The sequence below is a fragment of the Acanthochromis polyacanthus genome, chromosome 24, assembly GCF_021347895.1.
Source record: "Acanthochromis polyacanthus isolate Apoly-LR-REF ecotype Palm Island chromosome 24, KAUST_Apoly_ChrSc, whole genome shotgun sequence".
Lineage (NCBI taxonomy): Eukaryota > Metazoa > Chordata > Actinopteri > Pomacentridae > Acanthochromis > Acanthochromis polyacanthus.
This window is the reverse complement of record NC_067136.1, coordinates 2,406,174-2,420,359: the sequence shown is the minus strand read 5'-3', so window position 1 is coordinate 2,420,359 and position 14,186 is coordinate 2,406,174. Positions and strand designations below refer to the sequence as shown.

At 44.0% G+C, this 14,186-nt stretch overlaps 2 protein-coding genes and 1 long non-coding RNA gene across 3 annotated transcripts; all 3 read right to left on the bottom strand.

Annotated features, from left to right (window-relative positions):
* Positions 1-667: 667 nt before the first annotated feature.
* LOC110945909 (uncharacterized) lies at positions 668-2,915 on the bottom strand. Its single transcript, XM_051944769.1, has 6 exons — positions 2,607-2,915; positions 1,857-2,489; positions 1,631-1,766; positions 1,289-1,498; positions 1,057-1,143; positions 668-918 (listed from the first exon to the last, which is right to left on the bottom strand). The coding sequence occupies exons 1-6, from the start codon at positions 2,763-2,765 to the stop codon at positions 668-670; spliced, it is 1,476 nt and encodes a 491-aa protein (XP_051800729.1). The 5' UTR covers positions 2,766-2,915.
* Positions 2,916-9,825: 6,910 nt separating this feature from the next.
* Positions 9,826-11,683, bottom strand: LOC127532544 (uncharacterized). The gene is made up of 3 exons (XR_007939964.1): positions 11,606-11,683; positions 10,040-10,105; positions 9,826-9,917 (listed from the first exon to the last, which is right to left on the bottom strand). It is a non-coding gene; the product is annotated as an uncharacterized LOC127532544 (long non-coding RNA).
* Positions 11,684-12,780: 1,097 nt separating this feature from the next.
* Positions 12,781-13,891, bottom strand: LOC127532734 (low affinity immunoglobulin gamma Fc region receptor II-like). Its single transcript, XM_051944768.1, has 3 exons — positions 13,861-13,891; positions 13,132-13,386; positions 12,781-13,058 (listed from the first exon to the last, which is right to left on the bottom strand). The coding sequence occupies exons 1-3, from the start codon at positions 13,889-13,891 to the stop codon at positions 12,781-12,783; spliced, it is 564 nt and encodes a 187-aa protein (XP_051800728.1).
* Between the last annotated feature and the right edge of the window lie 295 nt (positions 13,892-14,186).

Here is a 14,186-nt window from a genome sequence, read left to right as displayed (position 1 = left end):
TGAATTAAAGAACTGTTCTGAATGTCCTGTTGACCAGTTCTGATGACATTAGAAGCTGCAGCCTGAAGTCTGAGACATGTTGGATTCTCTCTGTGTCTGATAGTTTGGTTTTGGGTTTTTTATCATGTCTGACATGAGCACACACTGAGAAGCAGAGCTGAGATGCAGAACAGACTGGTTTGATGTGGAGAACTAGAACTGGTTGCTATAAGATGGTCTGTGAAACGAGGGTCAGGAGGTCCTCCTGAGCTGACGATCAGCCCATCGAGTAGATCTCAGTTCAGGATTCCCTCCAGCGCTGTAACAATGATTTATTCTGACTTTGACTGTTTACCTGTGATTCCTGTGTTCATGTCTTCTGTTTTTGGAATAAATAGTTAAACTTGTACAGACTGTGTCTCATTCAGGGTTCAGTTCAAACTAGAGGACTGTGTGGGGGTGCTGTGATGAAGGGAAAGATACACCTGAAATTCTTTTAATGCCAATGAATTTATTCAAGCCTTCACTGGTCATTAAAAATGTTAGGAAGTGAAAACAGTTCCTGAACCATGGTACACTAAAAATTATTATTATTGTCACACTATTTACACTTAAAAACAACTATGTACACAAACTATTATTATTATCACACTATTTACACTTAAAAACAACTATGTACACTTCAGAGTCACTGGAGGGAGGACAGCCACTCCTCTGGACTCTGTCCTTTGGCTGCCACAGGACAGAAGGTCACCCTCTCCCCACTCTCCTTCCTCAGCACTCTGTGTCCAGTCTCCTTTATCTTCCTCTGCCCACAGTGACCACAGCGGATGATGGAGGGCCTCCTCACTCTGACAGTCTCTCCCCTCTGAGCTGCTTCTGCCTGCATCTCCTGCAGCCTCTGGCGATGCCAGGCAGTTGATTTTGGGGTGAAGGAGGCTAAAGAGGCAGAAGCAGCAGAGGCGGGGTGGTCAAAGCTGAACTCATCAAAGCCCTCATCGACAGTGTCCTCCATGATGTCTGGCAGCTCCTCCTCCACCTCTTCTTCTTCTTCTTCTTCTTCTTCTTCTTCTTCGCAGCCATCGTGCTCGTCAGGGTCATCAGGGAACTCCTGCAGCGTCTTCCCGGTCTGATTGTACAGGTAACTGATCCCGATGAGCTCCCCTGTAGAAGAACAATGTGAATAATGATATTAATTTATCTGCTGATCAGTTTTCTTCCTTGTTGTCTTTGTGTCCAAACAGAGAACTGGAACCTTCACCACACCTGCAGCTGCTCCGTGTTTCTCCGTCCTCATGCTTTTTCTTACCGGTGTACAGCAGCGGACTGGTGAACATCTCAGCCAGCTTCAACCGGTAGAAATGCTGACTGAGCTCGTTGAGCGTGTGCACATCCTGTCCACTGTAGCACTTCCTGCCGCTGTTCCCCCTGCTGGCTGCCGCCTGCGCGCGGTCCTCGTTCCACCTCGTCAGCCCCTCCAACAGGAACATCTGGAAGAAGCAGCCTCTGGCTGCAGTTCCTGCAACAGGAGAGAGAAATGTCAGGATGTTGGAGACAGGAAGAAAGAGTGTGTGTGTGTGTGTGTGTGTGTGTGTGTGTGTGTGTGTGTGTGTGTGTGTGTGTGTGTGTGTGTGTGTGTGTGGTGACTCACCTGGGATGAACCTGTTCAGGTGCAGGTGGAACGACTCCAGCAATGTGGACCCGCGGGCGCAGCGATACACCGGCAGAACGACCTGGCTGCTCGTCAGCTGTCCAGTCCGCTTGTACAGCCGAACACCGGCAGGATCCTGATGTGGAGAAGAGGAGACAGAAACCACGTCCACTTTATTCTGAAACAACTCAACTGTTAAATTCACTTCAGAGTGTTTCGGCCGTACCTGGATGCAGGCGACGTGCTTCCTCTGAGTCCTCCAGATCCCCTCCATGCGGTCCCGGTCCAGCAGGGGGACGCCCATGCTGTCAGTGACTGTCATGAACACTTGGATGGTGTCGTCAAGGAGACGCTCGGTCAGCTCCGCCCCGCGCGTGTGACGGCGACAGTGCTTAGCCATCTCCTTGACGGTCAGCCTGTTCCCCCTCCTGGACCGGTCTGACAGCTTGGCTGTCTTTAAGCTGGACATGTCCTCCGGGTCCCACTCAAAGATGCTGGCAGAGAGACGCCGCATGAAGTCTGGGTAGAGGATGTGGCTCTCTGAGGTCACGCCTGCCGCCAGCCTGCGCACAAAGTGCCAGATGTCCAGTCGCACACAGAGCTGCGGCCACGCGGGGAACAGAGCGCCGGCCGCACAGGTTCCTCCGTCCCTCCTGCAGCAGTCCCTGTCCACATAAAGGACGAGTGGAGGATCTCGTCCCGCTCGCTGGTACCGCTCCTGCAGGCCGCTCGCCATGTCCTTCAGGCCATAGCCCTCCGCCGCCGTCATTACAGAGATGAGGACCTGCCCCAGTTCGTTCCCCACGCTGCTCATCCACTGAGCGGTACCAGCGTCTCTCCCAGCCAGCTTCCTGGTCACCTGCAGAGGACAGACAGCTGTTTGATCCCTCAGTGAAGACGCAGCTCTTCATGTGAGGTGCAGTCTGCAGTCAGAAAACATCAGCCACGTGATGTGCAGCGACTCAGATCCTCTCACCTTCTTTGTGGAATCCATCTTCAGGATGGAGCCGAAGGTCCAGGTCACCTTTGCCTGCAGCTCATCAATCCTGGTAAAGGACTCCCTGGCATACGTGGAAAGCAGCCAGCTGCTGCTGGGTACAGGCTCCATGGTGGGCAGAGGGGGAGGAGGGGGCATCTGGACTCATCCCAGCAGGTATGGAGGAACAGAGTGCTCATCCTCATCCACTCTGCTGTGTGCTGCTCCAGCAGGAAGGAGCGAAGGCGGCTGGTGCTGTTGCCCAGCGTGCGCCCCTTCATTTGAGCCAGGACCTTCAAGTCACACGAGAGCCTGCAGCAGGAACAGTTTCACACTTCAACACGTGTGTCATGCAATCTGACACCTGACACGCTTCCTGTGGACATCAGTGTGACAGCGGGCCGTACGGAGGCCCGTGTTCTTCATGTGTACCTGTACGTCAGCACAGCAGGAAACAGCCGCTGGTGGTGCAACTTCAGCTGCTCCCTGATGGATCCCGACCAGGAGGACACCTTCTTCCTGCAGCGCCTGTGACAGAAAAGTAAATGCATTAAAGTCAGTCCTCTGAGCTGTGACACTTCCAGCAGTCACAGTCACAGCAGTCAGTTTTAAAAACTCCTCAGTACCTGCACTCCAGGTACTCTGTACCCATGTAGTACCAGCCATCAAGGTCCAGCACTTTGCGTACAGTCTTGAACACGCCGCAGCCTGTCAGCTTCTTTGAACAGACTGGACACTTGAGGTGGTACTGCCACATGCGGTACGGTGCCCAGAAGAAAAAGGGCTGCTGGAAGAAGGCGTCAGGGGTGGAGGGACGCTGGCTGTACACCATCCGGGGGCCTGGCGGGTGGTACCACAGGCGGAGGTCCTGGGACAGGACGGCCCTCCCCGTCTGGTCCTCCACAAACAGGGCCTTGCTGACCCACTCCTGCTGCACTGCTGGCAGGCTGCTCCTCCACGCTGTGGGCAGGAGGAGCTGGAACACAACAACACACACGTCAGCGAGCTGCTGCTCCAAACAGGCTGACACCAAATGAACAACACCAACCTGAGCTGGAGGAGGAAGCAGTCGGACCGGAGCAGTCGGTGGAGGTGGAGCTCTTGATGCAGCAGGAGGAGGCGGAGCTCCTCCGTTTGCAGCAGGTGGAGATACTGAGGACAAATAATAAGTATGTTATAAGAAAACAGTTTACAATAACCAGTGGTCACCTCCTGCTGTACTGACCACATTAAAGTAGAAGACAGAACTGCTGCTGCCCTGATGCACATCTGGATGAAACAGACTCACCTGATGCAGCTATGCTCTGCTCAGCAGCAGCAGCAGCTTCAAACATCATCTGGTCTTCATCCTCAGAGGAACCTGCAGCCGTCATTAAAAAAATTCATCACTGTGGAGAACAACAAGCTGCCTCACAATCGACACCAAACAGATTTAAAATGGACTTGTGTTCATGTTGGTGTTTATTTGTTACGATGATACTTCAGTAATCTTGTTTGTTCCAGCTTTCATGCTGATGAAGCCTCTGAACTGAAGCAGGCCTCAGATGACACAGTGTGAATGTGAGTGAAGAAGATGACTGGACGCATACTTGACAGGACGTTGGTCCTTCTCTTCCTCAGGGAGGATGAAGACGGCCGAGGATGCTGCGGAGATGATGTGGAGGTGGTGGGTGCGGAAGCAGTGGAAGCAGTGGAGGTGGAGGATGCAGCTGGAGAAGCAGCAGTGACTGCCTGCTGCTCCCTGTCCCTGCTAAGGATGTACCTCTGCAACCGACCAAGTCGGGAGCCAGCGGTCTTTACAGGGACCCATCTCATCCACTTCCTGCAGCTGCAGTTTAACAAAGTAAAAAAGTCAAATGAGAACACTGATTTTAACAAGTTCAAACAGCTCTTCAAAATAAAAGCAGACAGACACACAGACAGACAGAGACAGCTGTTAAAATCAGAAGGTGAGTCTCTACCTGTTGATCTCTGCGTCCACAGTCTCATACAGCTCTCTGTAGGTCAGGAAGCTGTATTCACCAAATCCCACCACCTGATCACCTTCTGCATCGATGCCCGTAGTCTTTTTTCCTGCTATGGCTGCCACCATAGCAGGAAAGAGTCGGGCATATTCTAGAAGGGCGTCTTTGTTGCCCATGAGGGGGGTCCTGCTGCCGTCTCCCCTCTCACGCTCTGCCTTGTGACCAGCCAGCAGACTCGCCGCGTAGCCAACGTCATGGGTCAGCAGCCACTGGAAGGTCTGACCCCGGTACTGACCCAGCTGCAGCTCCATCCTGCTGAGGATGTGACGCCGGTCAGCTGGGTCACCCCCCAGGGCTCTGACCTGCGCCCGAGCATCGGCTTCTGCCTTCTTTGCTGGCTTGAGGACGAAGGTTTTGCCGGCCTGCTGCTGCCTGGTCTCCTGGGCCACCCTGACAGCTTCACAGCTGGCCTGCAGCTGCAGCTGGGTGGTGGACCCACACAAGAATACAAAGTTGGGTTTGTATTCCATTTCTACAAAAACAACACAACCTGTTAGAAGACAAGATATCAAACACTCAGATATCTTCATATTATTATTAGATTGTTACTGATGCATTAAATATTAAATCTGATTGTATCTGACTGAGGTTCAGCTGATTGGACTCCTTCTGTCTTTACTGTGGAACTCACTGGGTTTCATTTCATTCATTACATTATGATCAGCTGTTATATTTCCACTCTGCTGGAAACAAACTACAGCTGACACACAAACGCAGTACAGAGTATAACACTTCCCTCTGAAATACGAGTTAAAGTACACACTCCTTAAAGTTGAGTACAGTAAGTACAGTATTTGAGTTAATTCATGTACTTAGTTACTTTCTATCAGTGAATTCAGACATGAATTCAGTCCGTCAGACGGCTGAATGTTTCATCTGCATCAACATTAAAGTTACTCACATTTCCACAAAGTAGAATTTCATTCAGCGCTTCATTTTTACAGTAATTCAATAAACCACTAAGTTTACATTAAAGTGAACCTCTGTGACACAGCGACGGACCAAACTGCATGAAAAAATTACAGACTTTTAACACACAGCTAACAAACAGTTAACACATAGCACGGATAATAAAATAAAGCTCAGACTTCACTTTTGTATGCTTCAGATGAAAAACGGCGGCAACATAATCCCGTATAATACAGTTTACAGTTTGTTTTACTGGACGGTCAACTCGTCCGCCGCTAACGGAGCATCATAGAGCGATAACGGAGCGGTAACTAACATGTTAACAAGTAAAACGTACATCTAATATCAGAGCTTACCTTTTCAAATGATGAAAACAAGTATTTTCTTTTTTGGCGGACTTTGCTTTGCTTTAGCAGGTTCGGCAATGGGTCTCGCAATTCCAGTGTACAAGGTTTACGCATGTACTGCATGGACGGACTCACTATAACTGTGACTTTCAACCAATCAGAGCGATATCCAGTTGGCGGACTCGCTAAGTGAAACTTTCAAACAATCAGAGCATGAAAGGTTTGGAATTCCTAACTCAGATGGGCCAATCTGTGTCGAGGAGCGATGCTGGGCGAGACAGACGAACTGAGACAAAGTGAGACAGCCGAGACCCGAAGAACCGGACGGCAGGGGCGAAAAGGATGACACGCAAATTCGTGAAGCGGTTCCCATTTTGATCTAAATAAATGTCCCGTTGCGTTTGGCCTAAATGAATTTCAACTGTGTGAAGGACTTGAATGAGGGTTGAAAGAAGATCTACCAAAAGTAAGATTTTAAAGAACGCCCACAGGGTACTTGTCAGCAAGAGATAATGCCAAATTTGCCCTTTCTTCAGCCAGAAGTGCAGTGAATCTGTCATCCTAGGCATCAGCCTGTGTTGGTTGCCCCTGCTGGACCTAGCACGAGTATGACTCACCATCTATGGACATTTCTCAAGTGCTCTCCATTTTGGATTCAGTACGAGCAACTTTCCACACTGTGTCTGACACTACAGCAGATGATCAAGAAGAGCTATTGTGTTTTTGCATTTTAAAACATCAAATTTCAGGAATTCTGCGGCACATGAAAGGACTGCCTTAGTGATGTCTCTGCTGGAAATGATCTCAATGTGATTCAAAAATGGAAAGTTTCAAAGCTGGACAAAAACTTTTCCTGTCAGAACTATGTTCCATCAGACTGTCATGCAGTCACAAGAAGGTCAAATAGGGAGGAAACCTTCATGAAGCACTGACTCAGATTCATTTTCTGGAGTCTTACTGCAACATCACGGTAATGAGATGTTTGTTTGTTGGGCTTGGATTTTACATTTGACCTCCTCTGGTTCAAAATTCAGCTTTTACCTTCCAAACATGTCTTTTCATCAGTTTTGTTGACATGATAATGCTACTTTCTGCAAATGTTGTGATTTGAAACTAAATTCAAACTGGCTTTTCAGGGTTTCTATGTACTTCTACTGAGTGTTAGAGAACCTGCGAGCCAAACAAATATGACACAAAAGGATATTTCAAGATGAGCATTGTGTCTTTTTACTGATAAATGCCACTGAAGCAATGCATCTTGATCATTTCCAGGGCTTTTTGCTGCAAAATGTGTGCATTCTGCTGTTTAGTTTGGCAAACTATATAAGGATAAGGATAAGGATCAAAGTTAATTTGACTAACCTGCTCAGCTTCACAGAGATTTTTGTATTTACTTTTGAAACTGTGCTGTTGTTGCTTACGATTACTTGATATTTAAATGTCACATGTTAGAATATGAAAAACTAAGTGGAGCAGAAACATTGTTATTAAAAGGTGTGTTCATAATGACTAGTTACGTAGCACATAATTCACTTTAAACTATGGAGAAAAGCCAGTTCGGATGTTGTCATTATTATGAGGAATCAAAGACTGTTCATGCTGCCAATCATTATATCATTAAAAATATCTTTGAATGAATCGTGTAGTTTGCTGGTTGTCAAAACTCTCAAAGACTGGTGCAAACTGCTAAGTTTTTCTTCATCTTTTTGAGCAGAAACCTTGATTTTTAGAGTGAACTCTCAACTACATTCATCGTTGTTACATTAAGATACAAGAAAAACAGAAAAGCTGAGCTCGTTTTAACCAGGAATATTTTTCAGTTAAAAATTCATGTATTTACACAGCAAGTTATCAGCTGCATTCGGTTTCACTTGATGCTGTCTGCTGCCTCCTTGTGGCAGAAAGAAAGAAATGCAACAGACACAAAACTCAGACATAAAGCACTATTTCCTGTTCTGATTTTGCTTTGAATTTATGGTTAAAATCCGTCTACTGATGACATTTGCACCAAATACAGCTGCATCATTTTACAGTTTTCATTTAAACATCATGCCTTCAGCTTAGTTTAGCTTTGAACCAAATTGGGGCAGACAAATTTGTGCAAATGCAATAAAGAATCACTTTTTTAAGTGAATTTGGTAGAAAGAATGACACAGACTTTCCAAAGTACAGACATTGTGTATAATCACCTTGACTTTTTGCTGTGACAACATTGAACAGTAAACTTCAACAGTAGTTCTGTGAATCTTCATTCTTTGACTGTAATTATTTTTCCCATGTCTAGCTTGAAAGGATTAAAAATAAAACACATTTCTCTTGTAGCAACAGTGAGACAAACTGAAAGTCTTGCTTTTGGTTGTTGTTTTTGTTTTTATGGCAGTTGGCTACAAAACAGCTCCTTGAATGCCTGTTTTTACGAACAAAACTTTTGCTTTTATTTAAATGGCATCAACTCGCATCATTTTGGATCATCTCGCATCATAAAACAGACAGTTTAAGACATTATGTCATAGAGAGAAACCCAGTTATTCCATTTAATCAGAAGAGAAAATCTCCCTTTTTAGCAGCTGTTGCCATCACGTTGCTGCTGAAGCTACCACACCTTCACAGTGTTCAGTGTTGTATATTTCACTTCTGACCACAGGTGAAATGTGAAACAACAACTTTAGCTCGGCAGTTGACGCATTTAAAAGCCGCATCACCTCTTTTCTCACGCAGCAGATGGAACAAGGTGGTTTTTTACTGCTCAATAGCTAAAAAAAAACTTCACTCTCACACGAAGACGTTCTTATCGATGTGACAAAGCAACACGTGTGAGCTTTAAATGTTTCATGCATTTGTATTTGTGGTTCTTGGGCAGTTTTATTGAAGTCAACACGTGTGTACAAAGTTTATCTGTGCTACCTCCTTTGGTTTTTCTGCCAACAAAGCTCCTCGTCTGCTCAGAAGCCTGTAAGACACACAGGGTGAAACCAGAAGCGTTAAACTAGAATTACCGTTTTTTCAGTTGCACACAAGCAGTTTGGCATCAAATATGACATTTGAACTTTTGGATATAAAATGTCTTCACTTCATTTTATTTCTTTATTTATTTTAGCGCATGAATTCCTTGGACTAAAGCATGTGAAGAGTTCATTTGCAAAAGCAGATAACTCCGCTTTGATAAATTTTCAGAATTTTTTTTTCTTGTTTACTTGAGATAATATCAATCAAACTGAAGTTGAGTGGATTTGACTCAGCAGAAAAATACATGACAAAATAGAGAAAAAATAAATTATTAGTTTTATCATTATTATGTCAAGTAAACAATAAAAAAAATGAGTTTTCTGAAAACTGAGTTACCTGTTTTTGCAAATGAACTCTTCATGTTCTGTGAGGTCACTGTGGTTATTTGACCGAACAAATCCGAAGAAATTCTTTAACAGCGTTCAAGAGATATTCACAAGAATAACTCAAAAAACACAACATGTTCTGGGGTTATTAAGGCTGCATTTACGTCACATCAGAGTCCCTCTACATACACGGTGTGATCAGGATACCCAGATAGCATCAGACTGTCAAAAAAAACTTCCTTCTTTCTCCCAAAATGCAATAAAAGTTTGTAGTGTCACCACTTTGGAAAAGCTTAGAAGATTCAGTGCTTGTTGCAGATGGTGCTTGACATGTTTACACACTTCCAGGGAGTGTTACAAGAGAATAACTCTGCTCAAGGAGACTACTTCCATGTGGATGGTGGCCACATTTAAATTACGTTCACGTACGTACATGATTTTTACAGGTGTTGACAGAAAAAGCAAACAAACACAGACTCTTATTGAAACCCAAAATCATATCTATTGTCATGTTTATATTCCAGCCCTCACACAAATAATTGGTACGACCTATGACATATTTTGTGAATGAGACGTAGAAGATGACATTTTCCATTCAACTTACTCAGCGTATTGTAGAATAGAAGGAATCCTCTGATGAAACCTGGACGGTACCCGATGAGGGAGCCGATCTGACCGTAACGCCGGATGTTCCCAGTTCTGCTTTGAGAATAAACAGAAATCAGAGTGTGGTCACTTTATTTATTACCAGTTCATGGTGTCTCAAATGCTGGTTTATCCCAGTTAGCAGTAAACAGCACTTTAACCACAGTAAGCCTCACCTTGTAGTTGAGTGTCAGTCTGGCCCAAAGTGTAGTAAATCTGTCTGGAAGAGGATGCTGCTTCATCTGACAGAACGAGACACATGGAATAAGGTGGCAGATACATTTGGATTGTTTTAATGTTGAGTTGGGATATTTGTTTGCAGAGGGAAACAAGAACCCTTCTGTCCTAAAGGATAAAATATGGACACAAACGCAACAAAAAGTGCCCCCAAAAATACATCTTGCGCATTTCGTGAGACCAGAAAGAAGTACAGATGTTCAGTAGTGAACTCTATTCTGTGGTCTACATTCTGCTGGTTGCCTGGTAGTCTTGCTTTGTCCATCTACAGCTGCTGCTAACAACTTCCTGCTTTTTACACTATCATTCATTAGGTTAGCTTTATCCTAAGCTAAGGCTCGTTCATGCTTTCCGCATCGCTGTGTTTATAAGGGTCTGTGAGTATTCCATAATCTGTGATTGTGCAGAATGTCTACTAGGAAAACAAACGCCGTGAGAAGCTGCATGAGCTCATTCTGCATCATCCGCACCTTTATAATTCATCACATGAAGAGTTTTAATTGAAGTAGTCTCTGTTGGATTTTTCTCACATTACACACAATTCAAGAGGTTCTAAATTCTCCAGATATGCTGAGCTGTGGCTGTCCACTGAGCTTGTGTTTAGAAGGCTACAAACTCCAGCAGCACAGATTCATGCCCGATAGTATGTATAATGTCGTATCAACAGAACTGCTCTGGCATCTGTTGTCCATGTTCAAAGATGACCTTAAATCACCACCTGACTCCAGTTCCTCACTTTAGACACAGATGTGACAGAGATGTCAATCTTTTCAAGAAGCACTCTGCAAGATAGCACATAACTGCTTCCCTTTAAAATGTAGAAGATTCTCTTTTCAAAGTCTTGAATCTCTCATCTAGTGCTCCTTTGTATTCTGAGCTGTCACTGGCATCGATTCTCTGCAGAACTCTGATAGTTATTTTACATTTTAATTAATTGGATTTTTTGTTATTCACCATTACGGAGATGACACCCAAATTTACATTCATTACAAAAACTATAAAAATGATTCCACCATTCATCGGTAGTATAGATTTAAACTTATCTTTCAACTTTATGTTGTCTGTGCTTCTTATACATTTCATAGCATTTAATATGTAGCATCATTTTCTCAGATAGTTCTTGGAAATAGCACAGACAAGTTTGAAACTTGTCTTTAATCATGTTAAATGCCAAAGGTAAACCATTTCAGCTGCATGAAGGCTTATCATAACCTTCGCTGTACTTTCATGTCTGACGAGGGCTTCTCACTTATTTTCTGTGGTGATGGAGTCCAGGAAGCTCATATCATCACCAAACACCTAAACAGTTTGTGAGTGATGCTAGTTACTTGTAACCACACAGTTATAACTTTGTACTACAGCTGTTATTGCACTAAACTAAATTAAACTTTAAAAAAAAGCAACTTCATTGAGTAAAATATACAGTGTAACTCATGTTGATCAAAAATTTTGAGTCACCCACTTATCATAGTCTGTGCTAAAAACCATCACGTGAAGTGGAATACCTTTCTTCTTCCTGTTTCTTGTCACTGTAGCATACTCTGCTGTGGACTCAGCAGCTGCAGTGTCTTCCTCTGACACTGAAAAAAGCATATAATTTACATTTCATGGAAGCAGTTGGTGGAAAAATACAAAAAACAAGAATAGGCAAAGTGTATTGATGTTAAACTTCTTAGTTTTAGAGATTTACAGATATTGTTTTTCTTTAATCTGTCTTAATTTAACTCTCTGAACTAGCAGCAGTTTGGGGGCGTTTCTTTGTTCGCATCACATTTTTACTCAGTGTGGCCTCATTTTTCTCTGCAGCATAAATTGTGCACCTCTATGGAAGTGCAAACAGGTGTTACAAATATAAAAATATGGTGGACAACCTTCACAACCTCTGTTCTTTACACTACTCTGGACATCATCTGTGCAGAGATGTTGCACCATGCTGAAAACTGTTTTTGTGCTTTCTCTAGATAGACCTCAGTAAAGGAAGTTTGGGTAGTTCTTCAACTCGCGAAGCTCATGAAGGATGCCAAAAATATACCAGAATACTGACATGTGGTTTGGGTTCTCACCTGGTTGTTGGTCTGCAGGACGTAAACGAGCTGCTATTGTTGACATAGAGAGTAAAACTGTGGTACAAGTAAAGAAACACATATGCATCAGTAGAGAACCATAAAGAAAACATAGCTGGTATTTCAAAGTATATGCAGAATACAAGGTAAATTAGGGAACTCATTTGTCTCATCACAATATGCTAAAATTAAGTGATCTCATGAAGGGGAAGTGCACGTTTCTGCTGATTAGAAAGTTATCTGTTCAACACTGTCAGTTTGTTCTGCTGAATTTTGACAGAAAAGTACAGGAGTGTGTTGTTTCTTCACCTCTGTCCCAGTAACTTTTGGCAAAGTGGTGCAGCCCCCCGACCACCAACAGAAGCACCAATAAAACAGTGATGACGATCCACGGTGTGGCACTGGAGGAGGTAGAAGTTGGATCTGTGTGATCTTCTGTAAGAAGTAACACAACTTAAAATGTGTTGGAGGCAAGAAATGGATGAAAGTACGTTCTAGAAGTCTAGACGATGGCTTGTAAGCATCATAAACAGGAAGAAAGAGACTAAACCTAAAATTCAGCTTTTCATATGAACTGCTTGTCTGGCAGTCATATTGATCATGTGTACGTATAAATCTTAGTTGAAACCTTGTTGTGTGTCAGCTCTGACAGTCAGCCGACTCTCTGCTGATTCTCCACCTCCTGAGATGCTGCATTTGTAGAGTCCTTCATCAGACTTGGACACTCTGTGGATCTTCATGTTCCCTGAGGGGCTGCTGTTGATGTGGACTCCGTATTTGTAGAAATCAGCCGCCAAGCTGGAGTTCATCTTGTTTCTGCATCTCAGAGTCACAGCTTCTCCTTCCATCACTGGAAGAGCAGGACTCTCCAGGACCACAGAGCCGTTCAATCGTCCTGTTTCATGTTTATTTCATGTTAAACGTGCACTGACTTTATGGCAAACTGTGCTGCATTGATTCAAACGTACCTTTTACGATGATGTTGATGCTGTTGCTTCTCTGCCCTCCAGCCTCACACCAGTACTCTCCACTGTCGCTAGCATAAGCGTTCTTCAGGTAACAGGATTCTCTTCGTGTTCTTGTAGCTGTGCTGCCACATGTAGGTGTTTTCCCCTTCAGCTTAAATGTAATGTCATCATAAGAGTCCACCTGGCAGTAGAAAGTTATCGACTCGTACTCAAAGAACTGCAGTCTGTTTGGTTCAATACGAAGAAAAGTCGCATCTGAGAAGAAGAAAAGGCAAAGTTCTGGTTACACTTCCTCAATATGTGCAACAAAGAGACCAAACAACTTACAACATCACAACTTCAGAGATGATTAAACAGATTCAACTGACATAAAACCCTGTCTTTTGAAAGCTGACTGCTACTTACCAACTTTATGACCAAACAGCAGCAAGATCATCACTGAAAAGACAAGAAAAAAACAAGATCTAACGTCACAAGAGCCGTTTGTAGCATCTTTACACTGTTTCATCTCCAACGGCTGCTGAATAAAGTTACCATAACGACAATTTAGCCTCAAACTCTGTGCAGGAAAACACAACCCTTCAGCTGAAAGTATAATATCTGCATTTAAAAAGACACATTTTGCTCTAAGAAGTCATCAGAACTACAGGAAAACCTTCAAAACAACATTAGTGGCTTTAACCAACCTCTTCATGCTTGTGTTTATGCAGGAATAAAAGCAGATCTTACTCAGACTGATGCAGAGAGCTCTGACCTCCATGTCGTCTGGTCGCTGACTGTGAGAACATCAGACTGAGGGGAGTTTCCTCCTGCGTGGCTGATTTCTGCTGTTCAAGCAACTTGAATTCAGTTAGAAATGGTCTCAGAAGCAGAGCTGCTAGAAATAAGCTCAGTGGGTAGAACAAAGCAGACTGACGCTGTGGTTGGATGAAGCGTAGAAGCTGCTAAAGTCTTCTCAAGCCCACCGTCTTAGTTTGGTGTGTTGCTTATTAAACCCGAACTCAATAAAAAAATAGATCATTTCTGATTTCTAACAGTGCTGGAAATAAGGGTGT

Excerpts from the sequence above, each read along its gene's own strand:
- LOC110945909 (XM_051944769.1), bottom strand. The coding sequence starts at position 2,765 with ATGCCCCCTCCTCCCCCTCTGCCCACCATGGAGCCTGTACCCAGCAGC. Across the intron at positions 2,490-2,606 it reads AGATGGATTCCACAAAGAAG|GTGACCAGGAAGCTGGCTGG; the intron begins GTGAGAGGATCT and ends TGTCCTCTGCAG. Across the intron at positions 1,144-1,288 it reads CAGTCCGCTGCTGTACACCG|GGGAGCTCATCGGGATCAGT; the intron begins GTAAGAAAAAGC and ends GTTCTTCTACAG.
- LOC127532734 (XM_051944768.1), bottom strand. The coding sequence starts at position 13,891 with ATGGAGGTCAGAGCTCTCTGCATCAGTCTGA. Across the intron at positions 13,387-13,860 it reads AGCTCTCTGCATCAGTCTGA|ATGCGACTTTTCTTCGTATT; the intron begins GTAAGATCTGCT and ends TCTTCTTCTCAG. Across the intron at positions 13,059-13,131 it reads CATCAACATCATCGTAAAAG|GACGATTGAACGGCTCTGTG; the intron begins GTACGTTTGAAT and ends AACATGAAACAG.